Source organism: Rosa rugosa, chromosome 7 (genome assembly GCF_958449725.1).
Source record: "Rosa rugosa chromosome 7, drRosRugo1.1, whole genome shotgun sequence".
Classification (NCBI taxonomy): domain Eukaryota; kingdom Viridiplantae; phylum Streptophyta; class Magnoliopsida; order Rosales; family Rosaceae; genus Rosa; species Rosa rugosa.
The window spans coordinates 25,134,656-25,160,108 of NC_084826.1; the positions used below are offsets into that span (position 1 = coordinate 25,134,656).

Sequence of the window (25,453 nt, forward strand, 5' to 3'; positions counted from 1 at the left end):
TACACCTACTTGGTTAGACTGAATCCAACACACATAGTAGTTGGTAATCTGTCTAGGAGTAGGCTGCAATGAACCAATGCATTTGTAGACCAAGAGATGGCGTCAGAGTTTCCGTTAGATTGACCGCGTCAAACTCGCATACGACAGGGAAGATGAAACTGTAAAGTATGAATTAACCATAGGGGCTTTTAGGGGAGAAGGGGAGAGGCGGGTGCACCGAGAAGGAGATAAGGTTGGCAGACTAAATAGTGGTATCCATCGTCCTCCATATGCAACGAATGAAGAGGAGTAGAGTGAATGAAGGAGAAGAGGAACAGGATGATCTTTCTGATTCCAAAGAAGAGCCATATGAGAATCGACCCTGCAAAAGGGTAAAGAACGAAAAATGCAAGGAAAAAGAAGGGGTTCGCTGCTGACTTCTCCTTTAAAGTAGTTTTGGCTCAAGATTTGTTATAATTCCAGCCACCTGTAACCCAAAATGGCCAATCCTCATCTCTTTATTCCCAGATGAGTCATGAGATGTCTTGCACAAAAGTAGTTTCTTTGTTGCATATGAGTTCTTTGTTGGTTATAATTTCTACACATCAAAATTCCCTCTGAAGAAAACACCAAACCGCAAACGATTTATCATTGAGGAAGGGGCGTTCTTACGTGACAAAATCAAACTCAATAACACAAATCAAGATTCATCTGCATAACAAGGATGAGATTGAAGGAGTCGGCGGTATTGACCCACAATGATGGTTGTCTGATTACGGGATAGCTTTGCTCTCTCTGCTTCTAATCAGCTGTAAGGGGAAAGATAGATTCGATAAGGGCAGTACCACATATTTGTGAGGCGTGAGAGGCAGATGACTAGCTGGGTATGGAGATATTTTGCTGCGAAATACCATTACGCCCAGCTTGTTTCACCATGACGCCAACACTTTTACAGTTAACGTTCAATTCACGGTCAACCATAATTAAGCAATTCCTGAGGATGTGAAACGGCCACGTCAGTGGGCCCCCCTTGGTCTACAATTTTGTTGGTTCATTGCAGACTCTTCCATCTGTCTATTAATAATTTAATTCTTATAAATATATTTCAAACTTTCGGACTTAGAGATAACTTGTACTGTACGCACTTATCAATTTCAGTCCCATCTCCTTCATTGACATAGTCACACAAACCATGCATGTTTTCCTTATGCAACGCAGCTCAACTGGGATGGAATTTACAAAACCTTGAAAGCAAGACCAAATTAGTTTACATATTCTTGTGGAAATTGCAAGTTAACTGCGGATTATATATAGAAGAAAAAGGAAATCAGGACTTGGCCTGGGAATTACATAAGAAATTTTGCGTGGAGTTTATTGTTCTGCAAGTATCGTAGATAAATGGGCAAAGACCTTTGACTCTAGCATGAACTAGGTTTTGACGTCAAATAATAAATTAATAAAGAACTGGAACGTATCTTCACCAATTTATACTATATATAGGGGAAAGGAGGAGCAAAACTCAATCATACCTAGCTATGAGAAAAATGGTTCATCCCAGGGCCTGCGCTGTTTATATGATTTTCATCCTATTGATCATAATTTGTTCATCCGAAGTCTTCGCAAGGGTTTCTGAAATTCCAATAAGCAGTTAGTCTTTCTCGATCTCTCAAATCTCTGGTTATGTTCATCACTAGCATAATAAGTCATTGACGAACTAAGTGATGACATTATATATGTGCACGAAATGTCTAATCACTTTTGACACAACGTAGCAATGTAGCATCGATCTACACAAATCATTTGGTAGACATGTTAGAGTTGAAACACAGAGGGGTAGATGGTTTGCAATTTTTTATGTTGTCAAATTAGAAAACATATGATGGTTAATTAAATAGCTAGACTGTGATTTCATATACGTATATGAAATCACAGTCTCTGTGCTCTAATGACATTATGTATAATTAACTAATTGTTAAAAGGTTTCTTCTCTACTGTCATTGCAGAAGTGAAGAGTCGGCAGCATATGGAGCAGTACGTGAAAATGACAAAGAAGGAAAGAAACTTATTAGGCCAAGAAAACCCATTTATTGGCGTACCAGTTCCACCAACGCCTCCAGGCCCTCATGCTTAAATTTGCTTAACTTGGTCGATGAAACTCTAGGAATTAAGAATATTAATTCTCTTAAAAAGATAATTAGCACGCATGATTACTTTGGGAAATAAAAAATAAAACAGATCAGAGGAGCCTATGGCCTTTTGTTACCCTTAATTTGTTGTTTTGTTGCTGCTATTTGTTGCTGGGAATCTCAAGATCTAGTTACATGTTTTATTTTAAGTGTACTGCTTGTTTGGCTGTATATATTGTTAAATAAATATGTTCATCACCAGTAATCTCCAAGAATTACAATGAAATCTCTCAAAGAAACTGAGCTATAATCTATCTCTTCTCTATAACCCTCAATCCACAGTAGCATCTTAGTAGTCTCTTGACTAATCCTCAACTAACTAAGCTGTCAAGAGACTGCTATTTATGTTAATACACTTACTTAAAGCTTAAGCATCCCAATCCACTTGTTCAAACAGAAACCCAGATATTACTTTCAAAGTCACCGCAATGATATTGCCGTATGTCTGCAAGTCTGCAACTGAGTTGCTTCTGGCGTGTTGGAGAAACTAAGTCACTCAAAGCTTGCCAATTGTCAATCTAGACTCATCATCTTTTGTGTAGCTCAAGCATACAGTATTTTACACTTTGTACTATACTGAAGTGTAGACTTATACCTTGTAAAGAGTTTCGATATGAATATACTGCTTAATTGCTTATGTAAGTACGTTGTCTTGTACAGTAACATTATACCTAAACTATTTGTCAAATCGATCACTTGGACATATTGACTGAATCTGTTGCACTAGCTAGTCAGGTAGGAAAAACAGTAACATCACATAGAAATGTGAATTATCCATCGACATATTCTGGTTATATATATAGGGTAATTATCAAAGAAGTAATTAGTGTATAGACCTGGACTATCATCTGACAATTATCAAGTGGTGATCAAAACCAAGTCACAGCGGTCAATTGTAAAATACTAAGCAAATCTTGCACCGAAAAAAAAAAAGGAAAATGCTCATTTACCCAATTTTAGCTTAAAATGTGCCCACTTGCCCGACTAAGAGTTTTTAAACCTCATTTACCCAAAACACTCTAAGGGATTATTTCCCCTTTACCCAATTAATTCTTTTTATTAATTTTTGGGACTTTTTTGCCCTCTCCTTCAATCTCTCTACTCTCAGTTTCTCTCTCTCTCTCTCTCCCCCTCACCGATTTCTCTATCTCTCTCTCTCTCTCTCTCTCTCTCTCTCTCTCTCTCCAGAAGACGTCGGATCTCTCTCTCCCTCCCTCCATCCCTCCGGCAGGTCGCCCACGACGCCTGCTCTAGCCATCGCCGCGCCAAAACTCGTCGTCGTGCTCTCCGCTGCCAGGCTCGACGCCAAGCCGACGGTCCTCGTCGCTGAGAAGCTCGGCGAGGCCGGGGTTGACCTTCTGAAGGAATCGACGACGGACTGAAAATGGCTATCTGCTATTGTGCAGTCATAACCATAAAAGTTGTAACATTAGTGCCCCCCAGTAGACTTTGTATTGGGGGCCAATGATGACTGCTTTATTTATTGACGGACTGAAAACTGCTATTCCAAAGTAAATGTAGTGTTAAATTGCAGTAGTTGATAAATGAAAAAAATTGTGTTGTTTGTGTCAGTCTAGTGGGGGGCAGTAGACAGAATATTGACCCTCATAATGTGGGTTTTTAGACATTATCTGTTGTTTTGAGTGTGAATAACTTGTATAATCTGCGAAACATAGGAAGCGGTGTAATGTTTGATGGTCTATTGGGGGGCAGTAGACACATTAGTGTCACCCAATAATGTCTTTCTTAGGAGACAGTAATCATCTCTTGTTGATTTGTTTGTGATAAAGTGCAATACACTGTGAATCCTTGAAACTGGTGCAAGTTTTAATGGTTTAGTGGGGGGCAGTAGACACATTACTGCCCCCAAATAATGTCTTCATACGAAGTCAGAACCCTTCACTTAACTGGTGCAAGTTTTAATGGTTTAGTGGGGGGCAGTAGACACATTACTGCCCCCAAATAATGTCTTCATACGAAGTCAGAACCCTTCACTTAACTGGTGCAAGTTTTAATGGTTTAGTGGGGGGCAGTAGACACATTACTGCCCCCAAATAATGTCTTCATACGAAGTCAGAACCCTTCACAAAACTGGGGCAAGTTTTAATGGTTTAGTGGGGGGCAGTAATAATGGTTTAGTGGGGGGCAGTAGACACATTACTGCCCCCAAATAATGTCTTCGTGTTAAGTTTAGGGTTTAGGGGCAGCGTTAGGGGCAGTAGACATATTGCCGATGAACTGCGACGAGGACGTTGGAGTGGCTGGATCGCCGATCAATCGAACGGCGACGAGAACGTTGGATCGCCGACTAGAGCTTCATCGTCGTGTTCAGATTTGGACTGCATCTCCGGCGCGGCGATCAGAGAGAGAGAGACAGACCGGAGGTGGAGATCATGGGGAGGAGAGAGAGAGAGAGAGAGAGAGAGAGAGAGAGAGTGGAGGGGGAGATCGGGGGGAGAGAGAGAGAGTTTGGGAAGGAGAGAGAGACTGATAAGAGATGGATGGGTTTTAATTTAATTAACAGGGGCTAAAATGTCAATAGATGTAAGATTGGGTAAATGGGGTTAAAAAACTCTTGGTGGGAGGAGAGAGAGAGAGAGAGAGAGAGAGAGAGAGAGTGGAGGGGGAGATCGGGGGGAGAGAGAGAGAGTTTGGGAAGGAGAGAGAGACTGATAAGAGATGGATGGGTTTTAATTTAATTAACAGGGGCTAAAATGTCAATAGATGTAAGATTGGGTAAATGGGGTTAAAAAACTCTTGGTGGAGTAAGTGGGCATTTTTTGGGCTAAAAATGGGTAACTGGTCACAGCCCCAAAAAAAAAATTAAATACGTAGATATGGCCTAATTAAAACAAAATGAAAGACAAATGAGGCAATAAAATTGAGTGCACAAAAAAAAAAAAATCCAGATTAGTCAAACTGAGATTACCAGAACTTGCAACTTAAATAGTCTTTCTCATGGAAACATTCCTGCAATCAATCAAAAACTCATGAACTTGGGCATCTCAATCACCTATTCTTGTCATCAAAAAGAGACTATTCTAAGTTCTAACCTCCAATTGCGATAAAGAAGAGACTATTCAAATGAAATCAAACTGACAATTTGTTCTAAGATGGTATCATCCAAAACATCCAACGCTCACAGTTTTGAGGCACAGAACATCATCTAGAGCCATATCAAACATGGGAAATGCACAAAAACACAACTCAAAACAAGAATTACCACACAATTAGAACAAGCCCAGTAAGTCAGTAACCCTCTACGGTTCTCCGGTGAGCTCCACTTGTAGATTGTCATATGGGTACACTTTCGGTGCAAACGGAATCTTGGACACCTTGTCGTTCCAGACGGCCAACAAGCCCAGCCCAACGAAGCAGCTCAGCCCTCCAGTCTGCCAAGCCAAAGCTTCGTACTTTCCGACGGTGTGGGCGATGCGATCGATACAGGGCTCGGGAAACGGCGTGCCGTAGTCCGAGACGAGCTCGTCATTGACGGGGAGGGGATCTGAGATTTAGATGAAGAAGAAGATCTGGAGAGTGGAGAAGAGAGTGAATTGGGGATCGACTCGAGGTCTTCCGTCTAAGTGAATTTGGGTTAAAAGGTAAGTGATCAGGTGTTCAGTCCTCTGTGTTCCCATCTAAACTATCCAATCAAACTCAGCCAAATAATATAAAAAATTAAAGATTTAATTTAATTAAATTAAACGGGACGGGACGGGACCAATCGGTATCTATTGGGCTGGTACCGGTACCGGGCCCATTTTCTAGGGACGGGACGGGCCTAAACAGTGAATTTCAGATTTTGATACCGACCCGTACCAGCGATTTTCGGGATGGGACCGGGCCTTCGGTTTTGGATGCCCAGCCCTAATTTTAACATCTTTCCGATATGTTATTTTTGGTATATTTTTAGCTAATCATACAACTTTTATCCAAAATTTTGGTAAAATTTCCATCAATATTGGATATTTTCTCAATATTTCCTTCGAATTTTTTTTTTTGAACTATCGATATTTTGGTCATTGCTACGGAGGAACCAAATGCATCAGGTTGGCAACGGATCAAACTCCAAGCCCAGTATTGGCCCATCCTTCCTAAATGGCTCCCCCAGCTGCGCCTCCACAAAAGCAACAACTCGAGCCTCTATTGTTGACTGCTGTGGTGGCGGCGACGACTCACTCCCCGCCATTTCCTCAGCAACCATTCATGTTGTTCCAGCCGGAGAGTCCTTCCTCTGTCGCTTTCCGATCGTTGGCGTCGGCTTACGGTCCTTTAATCTCCGGTGGCAAAACCACATCTGTAGTTGAAGATCGGAAAGATCAAATTTCACTGACAGCTCAGCTCTCACCGACTCTGACGGGTAATGCTCAACTAAATCAAAATCCAAACACATTACACTAACCTCCTCTAAAATAAACAAACAAATTCTTGACACAAAAATCAAGAAACAGAAGCCTCCCCTACACGCGCTGCCAGCCTGCCACTATTCAAAAAAATATGCGGGGACTTGGATGAAGATTCTTGGGGATGACTCTTGGGACTTAATTAGGTGAAATTCGGTGATGGGTACCTGGAATTTCATCGAATTATGGAGGTTTTCGACTAGATTGTTTTGGACGGAGTCGTTTAGCTGGTGGAATTGAACTGGGTCTGAAGGGGATTTAAGGAGAGAGTGAGTCGAAGATTAGGGAGAGAGAGAGAGAGAGAGAGTTAGAGAAAGAAAGGTGCAAATTAAGTTTTTTTTGGTTTTGTTTTTTTTATTTTGTTTAATCTTTTTATAGTGAAAATGTCAATTTTACCCTTCTTGTGGGTCATGCTGTAGATGCCAAGTCAACTTGTGACGACATGTTTGGAGTCAAATTTAAATTTGGACGCGAGTGATGGAAATTAAAAGTGTAGGGATGATCATGATTAAAAAAAAAAAATCAGGGACCAAACTGATGTTTGTCCCAAAGTGGAGGGGGCAAACTGAAGTTAGTCCAAACTATTTTTTAAAGGGCTAAATATTGTTTACTACCTGTGGTTTGGATCATAAATTAATTCAGTCTCTAAACTTTCAATTTCATCAAAAACACCCTCATACTATCATTTCTCATTCAATAGATCACTCTCTCATGATTCGATCAAGTGAAGTCGTTAAGTAGCTAAAGTGGCATGCCAACTCAGCACAGGTAGGCCCCACATTGAAGGCAAAATTTCAAAACTAACCCTCGCTCTCTTCTAACCGAGATTTGACCAAGTTTAATGCGGTAGATATGTTAGCAACAGCCGAGTTTAATCAATTGGAGAATTTCTCACAAAAAGAGAAGGCAGGTTATACCATTGTAATGCGACATTGACAATTAAAACGACATTTCCTTTGTAAGTGCTTAGATCAAAATTTTTTGTTAAAGAGAGCCATTTTTAACAGCAAAATTAGGGTTCGTCGAAATGGCGAGACTTGAATATGATAATGGAGGACTCCAAAACCACCAATAAGCTAACTGAGTTTTTGGCCTCCATGATTTACTGGTTTGAAGATTCGAATGTCGTTTTCATCGACCCGGTTCGCGTGCTCAACTGCTCCTACACCCGGCTTAGGGTTTCACCTTTCGCTTACTAATGTCACCAATTCAAATCCACATGTCCACCGGAGCCTAGCATTGCTTCAAATTCTAGAAAGCGAAAGCAGAAGGAGAAGAAGAAGCCTTAGGCTCTGAACGACAGAGAAGGCAAGAAGTGTGACCTTTCTTACTGAAGGCACATGGATCTTTAGTCGGAACAATTAATGTGTTAGAGGTTATGAGCAATTTGAGGGATTGTTTGGGTCCTGAAACTTCATCTCCAGGTGAGGGGGAACACGAAGATTGCAAAAGGGTTTTGGAGAGGCGGCTTAATAGGGGTTCCGGGGTAATCTGGGTTAGAATAAGAGGGAGGGTTCGTTTCGTAATTTTGCCTTATAGGTGGGCCCCATCTATGTTGAGTTGGCATGCCACTTCAGCTACTTAACGACTCCATTTGACGGAATGATGACGGAGTGACCTATTGAATGAGAAATGATAGTGTGGGAATGTTTTTTATAAAATTGAAAGTCTACGAATTGAATTGATTTCGGACCCAAACCACAGGGTAGTAAACAGTATTTAGCCCTTTATTAAATCACTTTGACGTAAAACATTTTTTGGGCTCGGCCTGAAATTTTCGGTCCAGGGCCGGGCTCTCCAAATCTTACACAAGGCTCGGCCCGTGGCCAGCCCTAGACTACTTTGGTGTTTGGTGAAGTCCTAACAGCCTGCTTCTGCAGGAAGTCTTTTTGAAGGCAAAATTAGAAGCAGCTTTCAGAAGCAGAAGCCGCGCGCTACTGTAGCGAAGGTTTAATGAATTTTTGGAAATACCAATGAGTACCCTCATGAACTTCAAGGAATTACACGACCCAGCCTCATCTCTTCCTCAACTCTCTCTCTCTCTCTCTCTCTCGATGCTCTTAGGACGACGTCGTGCCTCCAGCGGCGCCTCCACCTTTGCTCTCCCCGGTGGCCACGTCGAGTTCGGTAAGGGGTTTTGTTTCTGATTTTGATTTCATGGGGTTTGATTTCGTTTCTTTGTCCTGAAAACCTGAAATCAAATAGTATTTTGAATTAGGTTCGATAAAATTTTGGGCTTTCTGACTGTATCATGATCTGGGTTGCTGTTTTTTTTTTTTTTTTTTTCGATGATATCTGGGTTGCTGTTATATGTGAATATAGTTTCGATTGTCATGTCTGATTCTAGTTTTTCTAGTCGAAGTGTAATTTGATACGGGAAGGAGCTAATGTATGATCAACAAGAACATAACTGCAGATAGATCAAACAATTGTAACAGTAATAGTGTATGACATTTCAGTAGTCTAAACTAAACTGATAGGTTCTAGAGTATGTAATCGACTTCTCATTGTTGCGAACTTTGCTATTCCTGCATCCAAGGTACAAATGCTTGATCCTTTGTTATTGCTTACATGTTTTGTCAACTTAATTTGGTGGCAAGGTTGCTGTCATATAGCTATTATTATACTCTTTGTCATGTTTAATGGTTAGGCAAGTTTATAGTACACTGGCAACATCTGTAGGCTATGTGTATAAACATTTTCATGTCTCTTTTATGGAACATTGTCATCAATTCTTTCTTTGATAATTGAAATAATGTTTTTGACATTGATAACTACTATCTAGGAAGTTGATTCTGATCTGGTTAGCAAGGGATATTGAGTATGAACCTTTATTTTCCTTTTGCTGTCCAGAGTGCATTCCAGGTTTTATGCTTCTATCCAGATGTTGTAATTTGGGATTTTTTGTTCACTTTGTGTTGGTACTGAATTTACTCTGGTTTTACTATGCATATGACTTATACTCTGTAAACTAGAACTTGTATTGCAGAAAGCAAACTGTGTGCGAGATAACAGTCAAAATTCACTAGAACATAACAGAAAAGATAATTTTTAACATCCTCAATCATGAATAAGCCCAAAGTATACATCAGAAAAGATATAGACAAATAATATGAGACGCACGGTGCAACACTTACTAGATAATACAAAAGTTCTCCTAGTAATCTTAATAACAACCACAAAATCAGTTGACATAAAACTGCAGAAATTGTTTTCTACATTGTCTTTGTATTTCTCATGTTTTTTATGAGACATCGAGTTATTTAGCATTATGAACCACATTGAGATTCTTATTATTAATAACTGATTTCTGGACATGGGGATTGGTGAACCAGTGTGCTGTTGTATAACCTTTGCTAACAATAACTTGCTTAGGGCACCGTTTCTTTTTGCAAGCTCCTGGGACTATGAGGGTGTTAAGATTTGGAATTTGTATTTTTTCTAGTACATAATTATTGAGGCTGAACAGCCTCAGAGGGAATGTATCTATATGTTTGCGTGTGTATGCAGTGTGATAAAGGATGAACCTCATCAGTCTTTTCAATTACATGGTTGCATTGGAAAGCTGCAGTTATGTTTCTTGGAGGGTTTCTGTGTCGTTTTGCATTGTTGTGCTAATGTGATTTGTTCCACCTTATGCGTATCTTGTTGGTGCTTTCATAACACTGCGTTACTTGTAAGTGAAATACTTTGTATTGATCAAAAGAGCCACATCAATCGAAAGAGCAATGACTTAGCTCCTGCACCTTATGAGTTAACTCTTGCACTTTGTGTTGCTTGCAATGCTGTATGTGGTTCTTATAGTTCTGATTGTTGGAATTTCTATTTTTTGTAGGCTGCTTGGATTAAAGCTCACCAAGAGGAAAAGAGATAAGCTGTGGGATTCTCAAGTTAAATGAGGGAAGATATGAAGGAGATAAAGTGATAAGAAAGTTTCTGCAATTGATCAACCTAATGATCAATGTGAATTTTTTTGTGTTTCTTTTGTATTGTTACAGGAGAATACTTTGTGTATAAAAGTCAATTCAGTTGATTGGATTGGATTCCTGAATTTAAAGCCATCATAGTCAAACTGATTGACAGATTTTCTTCCTATTGAAATATTTTTCGTAGTCCATAACCAATCTTACAAGTTCAGTTTATTAAATTGAATATTTTACCTACTAGAAATTCCCATTACGTTAACTATATGGTAATATTTAAAATTGTTCAATATTAATTATATGATCAACATGATTTATAAAAATTGATAGTTAAAAGTAATTTATAATTAAGATTTAAAAGAACAAATTGAATTCTGTTTAAGAGTATTATTAAAAACTTGACCTAGCAAAGCGCTCTGCTAGGGTTTGTGGAGCAGCGATCCTTCTTGCTTGTCGTGACCTACACCTACTCCATTCATGGAGAAAATTTCAGGTTTCAGCCTCTTTGTCTGTCTTCTTCGGAGGCAGAGTGTCTTGTGAGAAGAGTTTGGGTACGGCTGAGGCTGTGTTGGTGGGCCAACGAACTGCTGGTACGGCGTCGGTGGTTGGAGGTGATTACTGGGTGGAGTGGGATCCGGGTAGAAGTCATGGTGATCTCAGTGGGTTGCCTCCTCCCAGCGATGCTGCTGACGTGATGGTGATTCGGTGGGTGCGAAAGGGAGCTTTCCTCTGGTTGGATTGCATGACGATGTCGATGTCGGGTCCGACTTATGGATCTATGCTTGGTGGTGTTGACGACTGTTGTGTTGGTGATCGGGTTTGTTCTCTGGTGTTTGTCGCGGACGGTGGAGAATGGAGAGGTTCCCAATTTGGGAGCCTGAGGACGTCCGGTGGGGTGGGGTGGCTAAGTTCGATCAAGTCTAGTGTGATGGCGGCGGCCGTGTGTTGGGGTGTATGGCCTTACGGGTTTCTTCGATCTGTTACAAGATCGGCGCTATCCGTGGGCTGGGGGTGGCTCCGAGTCCTAGGTGGCAGTAATTATCTAGAGAGGACGAAAATCACAGCTGCTGATGGAGACGGTGCACTCCGACGGTGGCGTAACTCAGCTTGCCGAAGTCGGGTTGGTGGGTTGGGTGCCCTAAGCACTTTTTTAGGGGACTGGACTTGGGCCTGTTTTTTGGTATTATGGGCTGTATTAGGGCTCTTTGGCTCTGGGTGGGTTGTAATAGTTGGACCCGCTTACTGTTGGGCCCGTAAGGCATTTATTGCTGAAGTAAGGGACAAGGAAGAAGGCATGGATGAGGAGGCTGCTGCTCCTCTTCCAGAAAATATTTAGATTTTGTTAAGTCGCAAAGTTCATAATTTCTAAGGGTTTTTTACTCTTGCTTCGGGGATTATTGAACTTTGTTTGGAATAAAAGTGCGTGAACTGTCTAAAATGTGGGTGTACTGGGGGTATATTGGGTTCTTGTTCTTGTTAGAATAGGAGTTGTTTGGCGCAAAAACCAGTTGGCTTGCAAACTGTCTCTTTTGAGCGTGTGCGCAGGCGTGCCAGCACCGTGGGGTGCAGTCGTCGGGGGATGTCCCTTGACCTGACTTCTTCTTCAAGCGTTGTGGACGAGGAGAGCACCAACCTCGCCACAAGGTTCTTCTCTAGCCTTCCGGAAAAGGACTTCTTGCCTTACGGATAAGGACTCTTCGCGTCACCGAATCAATACTTAGTGTTGTAGACTAAGCAGAGCAATCACTCGGAAGTTTGGGAGAAAGCACGGGCTTGTGCTAAAGCGTGACTTTAGCTTCGCTGGGTTGCGAGGGCTTTACCCTTGCTTCGCTGGTAGTAACGGTGGCAGTAGCACTGGCAGTCGGCTCTTGGAGAGACTGGGACTGGAAGTACGGTCGCCGGGTTGGTTTGGTGATGCTAACAGTCGGCTCTTGGAGAGACTAGGACTGGCGCACGGTCACCGGGTTTCAACGAGGTTGAAGGTTTGCTCCGGGGAGGCTTTGTAATCGCTAGGATTGATTGATTTGAGAGAGGTCCTTTGTTGTGTCGTCTTAGCCTCTATATATAGGTTGCTTGCTGTAGATTCACTTTCCAAATAGGAATGAAATACTATATTTTAGGCCACAGTTATTGGCCTTGAATCAAATCAAAACTCTTAATAGTTTTGATAGCTGTCGTAGATTTGCCTATGTACGTGGCTAGGATATAGGCAAAGGTTAATTGCCTCTTTGAGTCCTGGATGTAATCTTCCTCTTAGGCAACGTAATCGCCTCAAGGACTGATTCTTGGATATGCACAGATTGCCTTCGCGAGCATTCCGTAGCTAGCGGCATGCAGAAAGGATAATCTTATACACCCTGTTTATTGCAATTAAAGGCGATTGCATGTTCCTTCCATCTGTTGTACGTCCACCTTAATTCCTTGATTGCCACGTATGTGGGAGACCTTGATTCCTTGCTTAATTGGTCCACCATAGGACTTAATTGAATGGGAAGTATATATATATATGGCCAACTTGAATATGGGTAAAGGAGGACAGCATGTTCGCCATGTTTAATTGCTTGGGAAACCTTCATTGCATGGCTCTTGTCCATGACCCCTTCCGTGCATGCAAATATGTGAGTATACTGGCATCTTCATGCAACTAAGGAGAATCAAGGGAGATTTACCTTCCTTAATTGATAAAGCCATGACATGCGCGTAACCAGGAGTCCAGGACTCCTTGTTGATCTTTTGCCAAATATGTCCATTAGAATCCTAGCCAAATACAACCACGAGGCCATCTTTAATGCAAAGATCCTTCCATATGATCCGTCTTCGTAGCCAAGTAAACCACTATTAATTATCAAATATCTTGATTATTAATAGTAAACCGATAAGATCACGATTTGACTTAAGATTACTTGGTCTTCAAGTAGGCTTTATTTAGCCTCTAAATAATATATTCCGAGCTTATCGAAAATATATAGCTTGGGCCACGGATATTGGCCCGGTTTCTCTCGAGTCCCCCTTATCGGGAAAAAATGTTATTTTGGGTTCAAACAGGAGTCTCAGGGTACTCTGAGAAGAGATTCTTTCTGTCGACCCCTTAGGGGTGTTTCGTTTTTGTACTGCTTGCTGATCGAATCTATATAATGGGCTGACCTCTTTTGATAAAAAAAGAAAGAAAGAACAAATTGAACTATATTATATTACCAAACAATTAAGGAAAGAAATTCTTTCATGTCCAAGTTGGTCATTTTACTAACTCACACCATTTTAGTTTTAGGGGCTGTGACCACTTACCCAATTTTTGGCCAAAAATTGCCCACTTACTCCACCAAGAGTTTTTTAACCCCATTTACCCAATCTAACAGTGTTTGACAGTATTGCCCTCGTTTTAATTAACAAATTACACTCATATCTCTCTCTCCTAGCCTCCCCCTCATCGATTTCTCTCTCTCTCTCTTTCTCTCTCTTTCTCTAACCTCGTCTCAGGCTCTCTTTCTCTCTCTCTCTCTGAGAAACCACGCCCACCACTCCACCATCGATGTCGGCCTCCACCGCCGCCGCTCTGTCCCACCGTCGGACCACCAGAGGATGACGCCATCTAACTCCACGATCCCAACCCCTCTGGGCTTCGCCGGTTTTGTTCGTCAGATGTCCGGGAAGCTCTCAACGCCGGAATCGGGTCTGGGCTTCGCTTGCAGGTCTCGGACGACGTCAAAACTGTGGTCTATTGGGGGGTAGTAGACAGATTATTGCCCCCCACTAATTTCTTAACTGTGGTTAATTAATCACTGAAATTAGAGTTTTGATAAGTCTTATGTTGTTTTGAGTTTATTAAAGTACAATAATCTGTCAATGATAGTTAAGTGAAGGGTTCTGACTTAAAACGAAGACATTATTTGGAGGCAGTAATGTGTCTACTGCCCCCCACTAAACCATTAAAACTTACACCAGTTAAGTGAAGGGTTCTGACTTCGTATGAAGACATTATTTGGGGGCAGTATTAAGTTTACCAAATACTTTGCCATTACTTTTAGCACTCACAACACTTATAAAAATTTAGTTTACCAAATACCAGCTTCTTTGCTTTTCAGCTACTTATTTTCAGAAATAATTAGCAAAAACCAACTTTTCTAAAAGCACATCCGTACCAAACTCATCCTAAAAACAAGTGCTACATTTCTGGCTGAGGTTACTTCAAAGGATAGCAAAAGAACTTCCCCCAATTTGAAAGACAGCCAATCAAATGGGGACGAAGAAAGTCACTACTATTAAGTGGGTGCAAATTCTTACTAGAAAACTCAAGTTCAAACGAAATGAAATGATCAAACTAATTAGTACATGATTGTGCTCAAACAAGCGTCTCTTATTTATGCCATACTCAGAGGCCACACAATTCAGATAATTAACTAATGAGTTGCGAAAGTGTAATCTCTGGTTGTCCTAAGGAACTTGCAGGGTGGGATGATAAGACCTGAGAAACCCTGTGCATTGTTGGCCTGGATTGTGGATGGGGATGTTTGCATGCAATTGCTAGGCTTGCAATGGTTACCAATTCATCCTGAACATAAGGTGTGGGAGCGGGGAGGCGTTGGTCCAATACATCCTTCAACAATTTGTCTCCGTTGGCAGGTGAAGACGAAAAAGAGGAGATGACTTCACCCAGCTGCTTCCCCATTATCACTTCCAATGCCAGCACCCCAAAGCTATAAACATCGCATTTCTCAGTTACCTTCATTGTGTAAGCCAGCTCTGCCAAATACATAACGTACGTCTATATATAAGAATATATATATAAGCTAAAGTACAAAATTTCGGAAACATGTGTTAACTAGTTTACCTGGTGCTATATATCCATATGTGCCTGCACGGGTAGTCCAATTCGATGAGTCTGCATTTAGAAGCTTAGCGGTGCCAAAGTCTGAAACACAAGGCTCATATTCGTAATTGAGCAAAATGTTGTTGCTTGATATGTCTCGATGCACTATAGGTGGTGAGCAGTCATGATGCATATAAGACAGGGCATGAGCTACACCTTTCACAATCCTCACCCTTGTACTCCAGTCCAGCTTTTAAGCTTCATATCCATTGCTCAAGGTTGAAGCCAAGCTACCTTTTTCTAGGTAGTCATAGACCAAAAACGAGTGATTGGCGTGTGAACAGAAACCACGAAGTTTCACAATGTTCCGGTGCCGTATTTCTATTAGTGCCCTTATTTCGTTAAGGAATTCATTCCGAGACGACTCCTCACCATCAAGTATTGGGTGGAGTTTCTTCACTGCAACTATACTACCTGATAGCAGCTCTGCCTTGTAGACACTTCCGGATCTTCCCTTTCCAATGCAATATAGAGCATCAAAATCATTGGTTGCGTTGATGATTTCATCATACATTCTTTTTCCATCAAATTCAAATATGGAAAAAACTCCTCTGTGCTCCACATTGCTCTGCTTTGTATCCTGCTCTTTATTTCTTCTTTTTCTAACCAAGGCAATTCCAAGGAAGGCAAGTAAAAGTAAAATTGTCCCCAAAACAGGGAAAACAATTATAAACATGAGTCTTCGATCCTTTTTTGTGGCATGCTTATTTTCCATGGAGGGGCAGGGTTGAAGTCCTGCAATAATGCCACACAATCCTTCATTGCCTTCCAAAGGAGCATCTTGAAATGCTTTGTTGTTGGGGACCGGACCCTGCAACTGGTTGTAGGATATGTCAATTTGAACCAAGCTATGCATTTGTTCAAAATTTTTGGGTATGGAACCAGAAAGTTTATTGTGGGAAAGATTCAGAATCTCCAAGCTTTGCATTTGGCTCATTTCTGATGGTATTTGATCCTCAAGTGAATTATGACTCAAGTCTAGCTGGGACAAGTGGACTAATTTCCCCAATTGAAATGGAATTTCTTGGCTGAATTTGTTGTTGCTCAAATTCAAGTAGTGTACTTGAGAAAAGTCACCTAAAATGCTTGGAATTGACCCATCGAATTTGTTGGTTGACAGGTCAAGATATTCAAGATCCTTCAATGAAACTAATTCTGAAGGTATGTGACCCGAAAGTTGATTACCATTCAAATTCAGACTCAGCAAAGAAGTCAATCTCCCGATCTCATTTGGAATCACCCCAACTAAACCATTTGAAGAAAGATCGAGTGCTTGAATTTGGGTTGCTTTGCCGATCTCAGGTGGGATGCTGCCAGTCAGGTTGTTTCCTGCAATTCGTAGGGTTGCTAACTGAGGACAACGCCCCCACATGGGTGAGATTTCACCGTAGAAGTTGTTGTGGCTAAGGTCTATAGTGTGAAGATTTGGATAGGCACCAAATTCTTCAGATATATTGCCTGTCAAATGGTTATCATGAAGGGAGCACTACTAGAATTATGCCCTCAGACATCGGCCAAAAACCGATGAGAAAAAAAATCCCAACCGATGTCTTAGTGGGTGATGAGAAAGATCCGGAAAATCCAGACATCGGTTTTTAGCCGATGTCTAGTATCAGTATACACATCGGTTACCCATTATAAATCGATGTAAATATGTTTAAATTATAACAAAATTGTATGTATAACTATTTAAACCCTCATTTTATTGCCTTTAATGCTTAAAGAAATATAGATCCTACAGCACAACTATGCATTTTAACATCGTTATTCATTTAAGAAACGATGACTGATACTGTTTCACACATCGGTTTTCTGGTCTTCATCGATGACAATACTTATACTGGACATCGATCTCTATCTAAAACACGATGTGCACTAGTTTGTGGCACATCGGTTCCAACATAATAATTCGATCTCTTGTGGTTAATGGGACATCGATTTTCATTTTGAGACTGATGTATTTCTCTCAATGGACATCAGTTTTTATGGTTATAACTGATTTAAAATTTATGTATAGACATCATGTTCTTTAGATGAGGATGATGTCCACAAAATATGTAGCTGCTGCTATAAAATGCAATCCACATTTAACAAGAGTAATTTGAATGTTGGGTATTATCTCCTACAAAATCACAAAATAGGCAAAATAAAACCTCAATTAACCTACTACAAGGCTAGCCTAGCAATTACTATTGCAATTTTGTTTACAATTGCTGCAGTCACTTCATCTACTACAAAAAGGTTAAACAAAAGCAGAGTCTGTAAGTAGTTGGCCACTTCAATAATAGTTTGTTCATTGTCTTCCCATCAGAGATGATGAAGTCAACATCGTCTACTGGTAATCCACAGTAAGATATAATAAACACGAACCTCTCTGGTGATTTGAAAGGATTATGAAGACCATGTTTGGGATACTTGGACAAGCTCTCCACAAAGGGCTGCAACAGAAGTCCAAAAGTCAAAAAGAATTAAGTAAAGGTACTGATACAGCCATACAATGAAATTGAATAAGTACCTAAAGCAATAGCATTAATAGATTTTGATAAAAAACAGTGGGTACTCCAACATGTTCTAAAGTATTAAGCGTAGGAAGTGATAGTTGAAGAGGGAGCACCAATGAAGGACGTTCTTCACTTTCAATTCGCATTCAATAATAATATAATATGTATCACAACAGCAGCATTATAACACACTAAATAACAAAATTGAACATAGAGAGGCTGCAATTGGGAGGATGAGGAGGAATACCTTTAAGAGATCGTCGCTGAGGGAGAGAAGAGAATTGAGGGTTCCGACGCGAAGATTGGGAATATTGAACTGCAAGAATAATGAAACAAGATTTAACAAAACAAACAAGAAAGGGGAGGGAATGGGTAGTCAGATCTTGGAAACTAGTTACTCTGTAGAGGGGAGTGTCGAAGGAATGCTTGGAGATTTGATCTTGGAGGCAGTTCCATAAAGACGACGCCGAGTTTTGGACAGGCAGAGACACCACCCAGTACCTGCTCGCCATTCTTTCAATTTCTTTCCTCTCTCTTCTCCTCTTACTAAACTCCTATCTATCGCTGGCATTTGGTGCTCGAAGTCGCACCAATCGAGGAGGATAGACTCCTTGGAGGGCCGTTGGGGTTCGGATCTCGAAGCAAAGACATGATGGCGTTGGACGAGAAGCACCGGCAGAGGCGATGACGCTGGTGAGGGGACGGAGGCGGCTAATGAAGGAGAGACAGTAGCCGCGGAAAGAGAGAAGGAGGAGAGCTCTAGGGTTTTAAGGAAGAGCGAGAGAGAAAGAGCTGAACCCGGAGAACGAGCTCAGGTCAGAGAACGAGCTCAAGGCGGCTCAGATCGGAGAATAAGCTCGAGGCGTCGAAGGAGGTGCTGGTGTCAATCATAGTTAAGTGAGAGTTAGGTTTGAAAGTTTCAGACAAAGTGAAAAAAGTCCAGTGTTGGAGGGAATGAAAGTTTAGTCCCCCCGCGTTTCTAAAATTTTTAACTTAGTCCCTCCGCAAATTTTTCAAAATTTTTGAACGAGACTTTACACATCGGTTAATTTAACGACTGATGTTTATAATCACAATAGAAATCGATATTTCATAAACCGATGTTAGGATGTATTTTTTACATCGCGTGCAATTCCGACTGATTTAATAGTGGTGATGTCTGATGGCATAATTCTAGTAGTGGAGACTCTTATTAAACTCTTGCACATTTTCATGCTTTTGGGTATTGGACCCGTCAATTGGTTGGTTTTTGCTGTAAAGTTTTTCAGTGATCCACCACGGCAAATATTTTGGGGTAAATGACCAGAAAGTTGGTTACTGTCCAACTCGAGTATAGTCAACTTCATGAGATTTCCTATCTCTTGTGGGATGGAGCCAGAAAGTTGATTATCACGGACGAATAAGGAAACTAAGTTATTCAAGCCACCAATTGAAGGGGGAATGGAACCATTGAGTTGATTCTCACCCAACGCTAGGTCCACAATTGATTTCAAGTTCCCAATCTGTTCCGGAATAGATCCAGATAGGTTATTTTGGTAGAGATAGAGAATGGTAAGGTTTGTCAGATCACCTAAAGATGATGGGATTGAGCCAGAAAGTTGATTTCTATGTAGAGCCAAAGAAATCAGGTTGCTCAAATTTCCTAAAGAAGTGGGTAGAGAACCAGAAAGTTGATTTTCATGGAGATACAATGAAGTCAGGTTCTTCAAATTACCCAAAGAAACCGGGATCATACCTTCTAGACTGTTGTCACTCAGAGCAAGCTCAGAAAGAAACGTAAGTTGACTTATCTCGTGAGGAATTAAACCATTTAACTGGTTGTCATTTAGGTGCAGGACCTCAAGATTTGTTAGAAGACCAATTTCTGGTGGGATTTGCCCAGACAACTGGTTAACAGATAGATCAAGATAGATGAGTTTTGAAAGGGAACTAATCTGAGGTGGGATGCCATCACGGAGTTCATTGACGCTGAGATCAAGATATTTAAGATTAGGGAAGGACAAGAATGATAATTCATGAAGTGTACCTTGAATACCGGAATTGGTGAGGTTTATCCTGTTGACACTTCCAGCAGTGTTGCATGAAATGCCTGTCCAAACATTGCATGGACTTGCATTTGCTTTTGGATTGGTGGAATTACTGGGAGAGTAAGTCCATGAGGTCAGATTATTTTGGGTTTGGTTTTGAAAACTGGCTTTCCATTTTAGAAGAGCCTCTGCTTCATTAGAACTAGCTGAAGCAAAAGCATTGTTTGGTGATGAAACCAGCTGAGCATACATGATAACGCAAGCTAGAAAGCAAGCTTCACCATAAAAAGTTGATGTGCTCATGGTTTTGAATTTATTGGCTGTATGAAACGTTTTAGTACTCAAGGGCTTTATTTATAGTGTTCTACGTGTGCCCTGGTTCAGACTTGAAAAATCTGTTATAATTTTGCTTGCTGAAATCTGAACTATGGTTTTTGTTAATCTGGGGAGACTTTGGAGCTTTTGTTTACTTGTGTCTAAGTCTCAACAACCCCTGAAGTTGAAATCAATCTTGTCTTTGATTTCAAAATCAAAGTGATAGAAGTTAGAATGGCCAAAATAAAATATTCATTTTTCTTTTAAGTCCTGGCATGGAATTTACACAATCACCATGCAACAGATGAAGACGAATCGTACTCTAGTTTCCTACCGTTCTGCTGCTGCACCTGTTCTTCAATTTTGTTTATTTCCAATTTTTCGAAGGCAATGTAATTTTGTGAGAAAAAAAAAAAAAAAAGCTGAAAATGCAAGATAAAATAGAGGGCAGGCATGATTGTTCTCATAAAAATTTAATGATCTATGAATGTCGTGGCCGGTTTTTGTATGAAACGTTATAGACAAATGGAGAAAACTAGTGTGTATGAAACGTGGTTAATTTTGTAAAAATTCAGCTAGTATCTGAGGTGTTCTATTAAAGTTCAGAATTCTTTTTTTTCTTTTTTCTCTTTTCATCAAATGGAGAAGGTGAGCTCTAGGACATGACCTAAAAGATCGTTTAATACTTTTTGTCTCGTATACATAGTATGAAGATATCAAATTATGAAGTTTATATATTAACTTCCACCATTTCCACGTCTCTCTTTCTCTTCTACTGGAAAAGTAAGTCCATGAGGTCAGATCATTCTGGGTTTGATTTCAAAACCTGGCTTTCCATTTGAGAAAAACCTCTATTTCAATGGAGCCAGCAAAAGCAAAAGCATTGTTAATTTGGTGATGAAAGCAAATGGAGCATAAAAGATAACGCGAGCTAGAAAAGAATCTTTAACATGTTGCTGTTAACCTAATTTTAGGTGTCACTAGTCCAAACAGGAATATGTTTTCTTATGTTAAACGGAGAGTAGATTTAATCATAAATTTCTCATCTTGATCTTTTCGGAATAAGATTTCTTGTAATATTATGTAATCTTTGTACTCTTACCAATGAAACATACACAGTTCTCTCTCAAATTCTATCATTCTACAACATGATATCACCACGAGCCATAACCCGAGCACCGAAAAGCTAGAAAATCTCTAAAACCATAAAACCAAAAACCACCACCATGAGCTACCCACTCCTTGCTCTCTAGCATTCCTCTGCATGCGCCGCTTGTGCCCTTGCGCCTTCTCCTGTGCCTCCGCGCATCTCTTGTGTGTCTTGCTCCTGCTAGCTCCTTCATTCACCAAGCTACAAGGCTTCTCCGAATTACTTCGAACCAAGTAAGTTTTTGTAAAAGTTCTTACTTTCTGATATTTTTTTTTTTTGATTAATTTCAGTTTACCCCTCTGAGGTTTGGGGGTGTCATCATGTCACCCCCTCTATTCTCAATTTTGAATTTTTACCCTCCAAACTTTCCAATTTCAATCAGCCGTGTCCAATTTCTCTTATTCCATCCAAATTAGATGTTAACTCTGACAATCGGACCCACTTTGAGGGCTAAAATGGCCATTTCAAGAGAAAAAAAACCAAAAAAAAAAAAACTCTCTCTCAGTTTCGGGGTCTCTCTCTCTCTCTCTCCTCAGCAACTCCAAAAATCAAATTTGCACACATTCCCTCTCTTCGCTCCCCCTCCTCATCTGTTGAATCCTCACTCTGTTGAATCTTCACTCTGATCCCAATAACCAATCCCCCACTCCCAAAACCCAGGTCGAGCCGAAACACCACCACCTCTCCTCGAAAATGGACCGACCCAGATTTGTAATTGAAGCCTCGGTGGCCGAGTCAATGGCCAAGCAGAAGACCCTCATCGTCGTGCAGCTCCTCCCGTCCTTCGTCGAGTTGCCATCTCCAAATTCCCCGTCGGAGCCCTCGGGTACGGGTCCTCGGGTGGGCTCTTCTTCGGAGTCAACCTCGAGTTCCAAGGCCTCTGCCTCCACTACTCCGTCCACGCTGAGCAGTTCCTCGTCACCGCCGCCCTCTGCGGCCATTGCCACCAATTCTTCCAAGAAATTCTCCGAGCCCAGGACATCAAGATCCTCATCACCTCTGTCGAGCCCAGAGAAGACGATGGAGACAAAAATGACACGTCGTGCGGCCAATTCAGCCCCCTCCGCCACCTCATCCCCCATTGGTTCGGCCCTAAAAACCTCCTCGGCAAGGACGTGCCCTTAGTCCTCGAGAAACACAACAATGGTCTATCTTTCACAACAATGTCAGTGTTTCGATTTGATTGTGGTTATTGAGAAAACACCAATGTGTGAATGAATAGAATGGGAGATGATTTGTAGCTGTATGCTAGTGCTGCCATGGCGGTGCCATTTGCTTCGTTTGGGTTTCGATTTCCATTCTTGGAGTTGTAGATCTGAGAGTGGGTCCGATTGTCAGAGTTAACGTCCAATTTGGACGAAATAGGAGAAATTGGACACGGCTGATTAAAATTGAAAAGTTTGGGGGGTAAAAATTCAAAATTGAGAATAGAGGGGGTGACATGATGACACCCCCAAACCTCAGGGGGGTAAACTGAAATTAATCATTTTTTTTTTCTTTCTCTGGAATTCTAGTATCACTTGCCTATACCTTTCTCTCACATGGGATTCAAGCTGAACTGTGGGGATTCGTTATACTCTGAACTTTGGTTCGTTGAAGCCTTGAATGATTTTTCATTCCCGACCGTTTAACAGACTCTCGTCACTACTTCTTCGAATCATGTGGTGATTATTGCTCTTCACGAAACCGTTCGTGAATGTATATGGCTTAGATCCATTATTACGCATATTCGAAGTACATGTGGTTTGAAGTCAACCTTAGATGAACCTACGTGCATATATGAGGATAATGCTGCTTGCATTGAACAAATGAAGCAAGGTTTCAGAAAAGGCAACAATACCAAGCATATACAAGCATATATCGCCAAAATTCTTTTATAGTCAGGAACAACAAGTTCTCGTCAAAATCGAAGTGAAACAAGTCCGATCTGAGGATAATGTGGTAGATTTATTTACTAAGTCATTGCCTAAGACCACATTCGAGAAACATGTGTATAATATCAGTCCATGAAAATTATTCAAGCTCCTACGATTGTAGAAATCAGGGGGAGACATTGGCATCAGGGGGAGGTTTGATGCCCACATGGTATTCTCGAAATGTGATGTGTGTTGTACTCTTTTTTCCCTTCGATAGAGGTAGGTTATTTTTGTCCCAAAGAGTTTTTGTTACTCAGCAAGTTTTTAACGAGCCAACTTTAAAAGAATCATCGACGTTACATGATGTCATGTTTGGACGTCACAATGGGGAGTGTTGCAGTTAACCTAGTTTTAGGTGTGTCTAGTCCAAAAAGGAATATGTTTTCTTATGTAATAGGGAGAGTAGATTTAATCATAGATTTCTTATCTCTTTCCGAAATAGGATTTCTTGTATTATTTTGTAATTTTTGTACACTTACCCCTCTATATAAAAACCCCTACCAATGAAAGATACCCAGTTTTTTCTCAAATTCTATCATTCTACAATATAACATTAAAAGTTGTTGGTGTTTGCCAATTTCGGGGAGACTTTGGAGCTTTCCTTCACTTGATCGAGTCAAGTCTTTGTCTGCTATCTTTGAAGCTGGAATTGAAAATTTTGCATCTTTGTCTCTAAATTCAAAATGAATTGATAGAATGGCCAAAATTCATTTCAAGTCTTGGCATAAAAGTTACATAATCAACTGTTGCATGAGTGAACAGATGGAATTGGTTTCTTGTTAATTAGGAGTTTTTTTTTTTTTTTTTTTTTGGGCAAAGCAACAAACTAGAAAACTAGAAACAGCTCCAGAACAAAGGAGCTGATCCCCAACTAAGGAGGGGGAGCTACAGCCTACAACATCAAAAAGTAAGATACACATAAGGGAGGGGGAGGATTGGAACACAAATCTACAGGACACACCCTGCGCAGAGTCATAGATGCCACCAGATCAGTAGCACCATTGGCCTTTCTACTGACCCAGCGCCAGTTAGCACTATGAAAACGACCAGCAAGAGCTCGAATGCGAGAGACAATCTGAGAAGCTGACCAGTCCACCGTTGAGAGCGGGTTTACCAAAGCATAAATCAGAATCAACGAGTCGGATTCCAGCTGAAATGAAGAGATAGAGAGGGAGGAGGCTGCATTGAGGCCAAGGAGTTTGAGCGTGTTTGTTTGACTATTATCTTCTTCTTTCTTCTTTCTTTGCCAAGGGTCTTGTCTGTTGGGTTATTGTCTTCTTATTTCTTTTTTCTTTGCCAGGGTCTTGTCTGTTAGGTACGTTATTGTCTTCTTCTTTCTTTTTTCTATTTTCTTTGCCGAGGGTATTGTCTATTTGGTTATTGTCTTCTTCTTTCTTTTATCGTTGCTAGAGCCTAGGGGTCTTGTCTGTTGGGTTGTTTTCTTCTTCTTTCTTTTTTCTTTGTCTGTGGGTTATTATGTTCTTCTTTCTTTTTTCTTTGCCAAGGGTCATGGTCTTAGACGTGCAAAACACTCCTGGCTCAGCACATTTACTCTAGTAGACTTATGCAGTGGCGGAGTCAGGATTTTGAACGTATTGGGGCACAAAAAACACTAATAATAACCACCTGGTGCGGTAAGGTTGGCTGAGTTGCCTAGTATGGAACCTCCATGTCACAAGTTTGAATTCCAACTCTCACCAGTTTGTGGCCATCAGGTTTGAGGGGTCTTCGAGTTCGTACGCCTGCGGCGAGAGATTAGTTTGGCTGTATTGGGATACTCTCGTGGACCTCGATTCAAATACTGACTCTCTAATGTAACTGAGGTGGCTTACTACCTCACTCCCGATCATTAAAAAAAAAAAATAATAATATCAAAACATAAAAAATTTCTAAATAAAGTTTATATCTGTTAAAATAGTACGTAAATGTCCTTGATGAGATTTCACATTTTGAAATCGTTTCATATTAGTCTCATCATCCGTACTAATAAAAGTGTCTTTCTCAATATATGAAATCAAGCAAATATACTCTTTAGGAGAACTATAATTTTTATATATGAATGAAAAAAAGATGTGCAGTGAAAAAAAAAAACAGCTACGACAATACACAAAAGGGAGCTTCTATTCATACCTCCTAAATTGATATTTGGACCTCCTTTTCTAAAATTTGCACAAGACTTCCAATCT

At 40.7% G+C, this 25,453-nt stretch overlaps 1 protein-coding gene, 2 long non-coding RNA genes and 1 pseudogene across 3 annotated transcripts; 3 read left to right on the forward strand and 1 right to left on the reverse strand.

Moving 5' to 3' along the window:
• Positions 1-1,501: 1,501 nt before the first annotated feature.
• LOC133720135 (uncharacterized) lies at positions 1,502-2,248 on the forward strand. Its single transcript, XR_009851706.1, has 2 exons — positions 1,502-1,626; positions 1,983-2,248. It is a non-coding gene; the product is annotated as an uncharacterized LOC133720135 (long non-coding RNA).
• A 6,135-nt stretch (positions 2,249-8,383) lies between these two features.
• LOC133720134 (uncharacterized) lies at positions 8,384-10,688 on the forward strand. Its single transcript, XR_009851705.1, has 2 exons — positions 8,384-8,695; positions 10,404-10,688. It is a non-coding gene; the product is annotated as an uncharacterized LOC133720134 (long non-coding RNA).
• Positions 10,689-14,635: 3,947 nt separating this feature from the next.
• On the reverse strand, positions 14,636-20,781 carry LOC133720128 (MDIS1-interacting receptor like kinase 2-like). The gene is made up of 3 exons (XM_062146300.1): positions 19,047-20,781; positions 15,320-16,844; positions 14,636-15,231 (listed from the first exon to the last, which is right to left on the reverse strand). The coding sequence occupies exons 1-2, from the start codon at positions 20,187-20,189 to the stop codon at positions 15,552-15,554; spliced, it is 2,436 nt and encodes an 811-aa protein (XP_062002284.1). The 5' UTR covers positions 20,190-20,781; the 3' UTR covers positions 14,636-15,231; positions 15,320-15,551.
• Positions 20,782-21,962: 1,181 nt separating this feature from the next.
• Positions 21,963-22,603, forward strand: LOC133720133 (cytidine deaminase 1-like; annotated as a pseudogene).
• Positions 22,604-25,453: the final 2,850 nt, after the last annotated feature.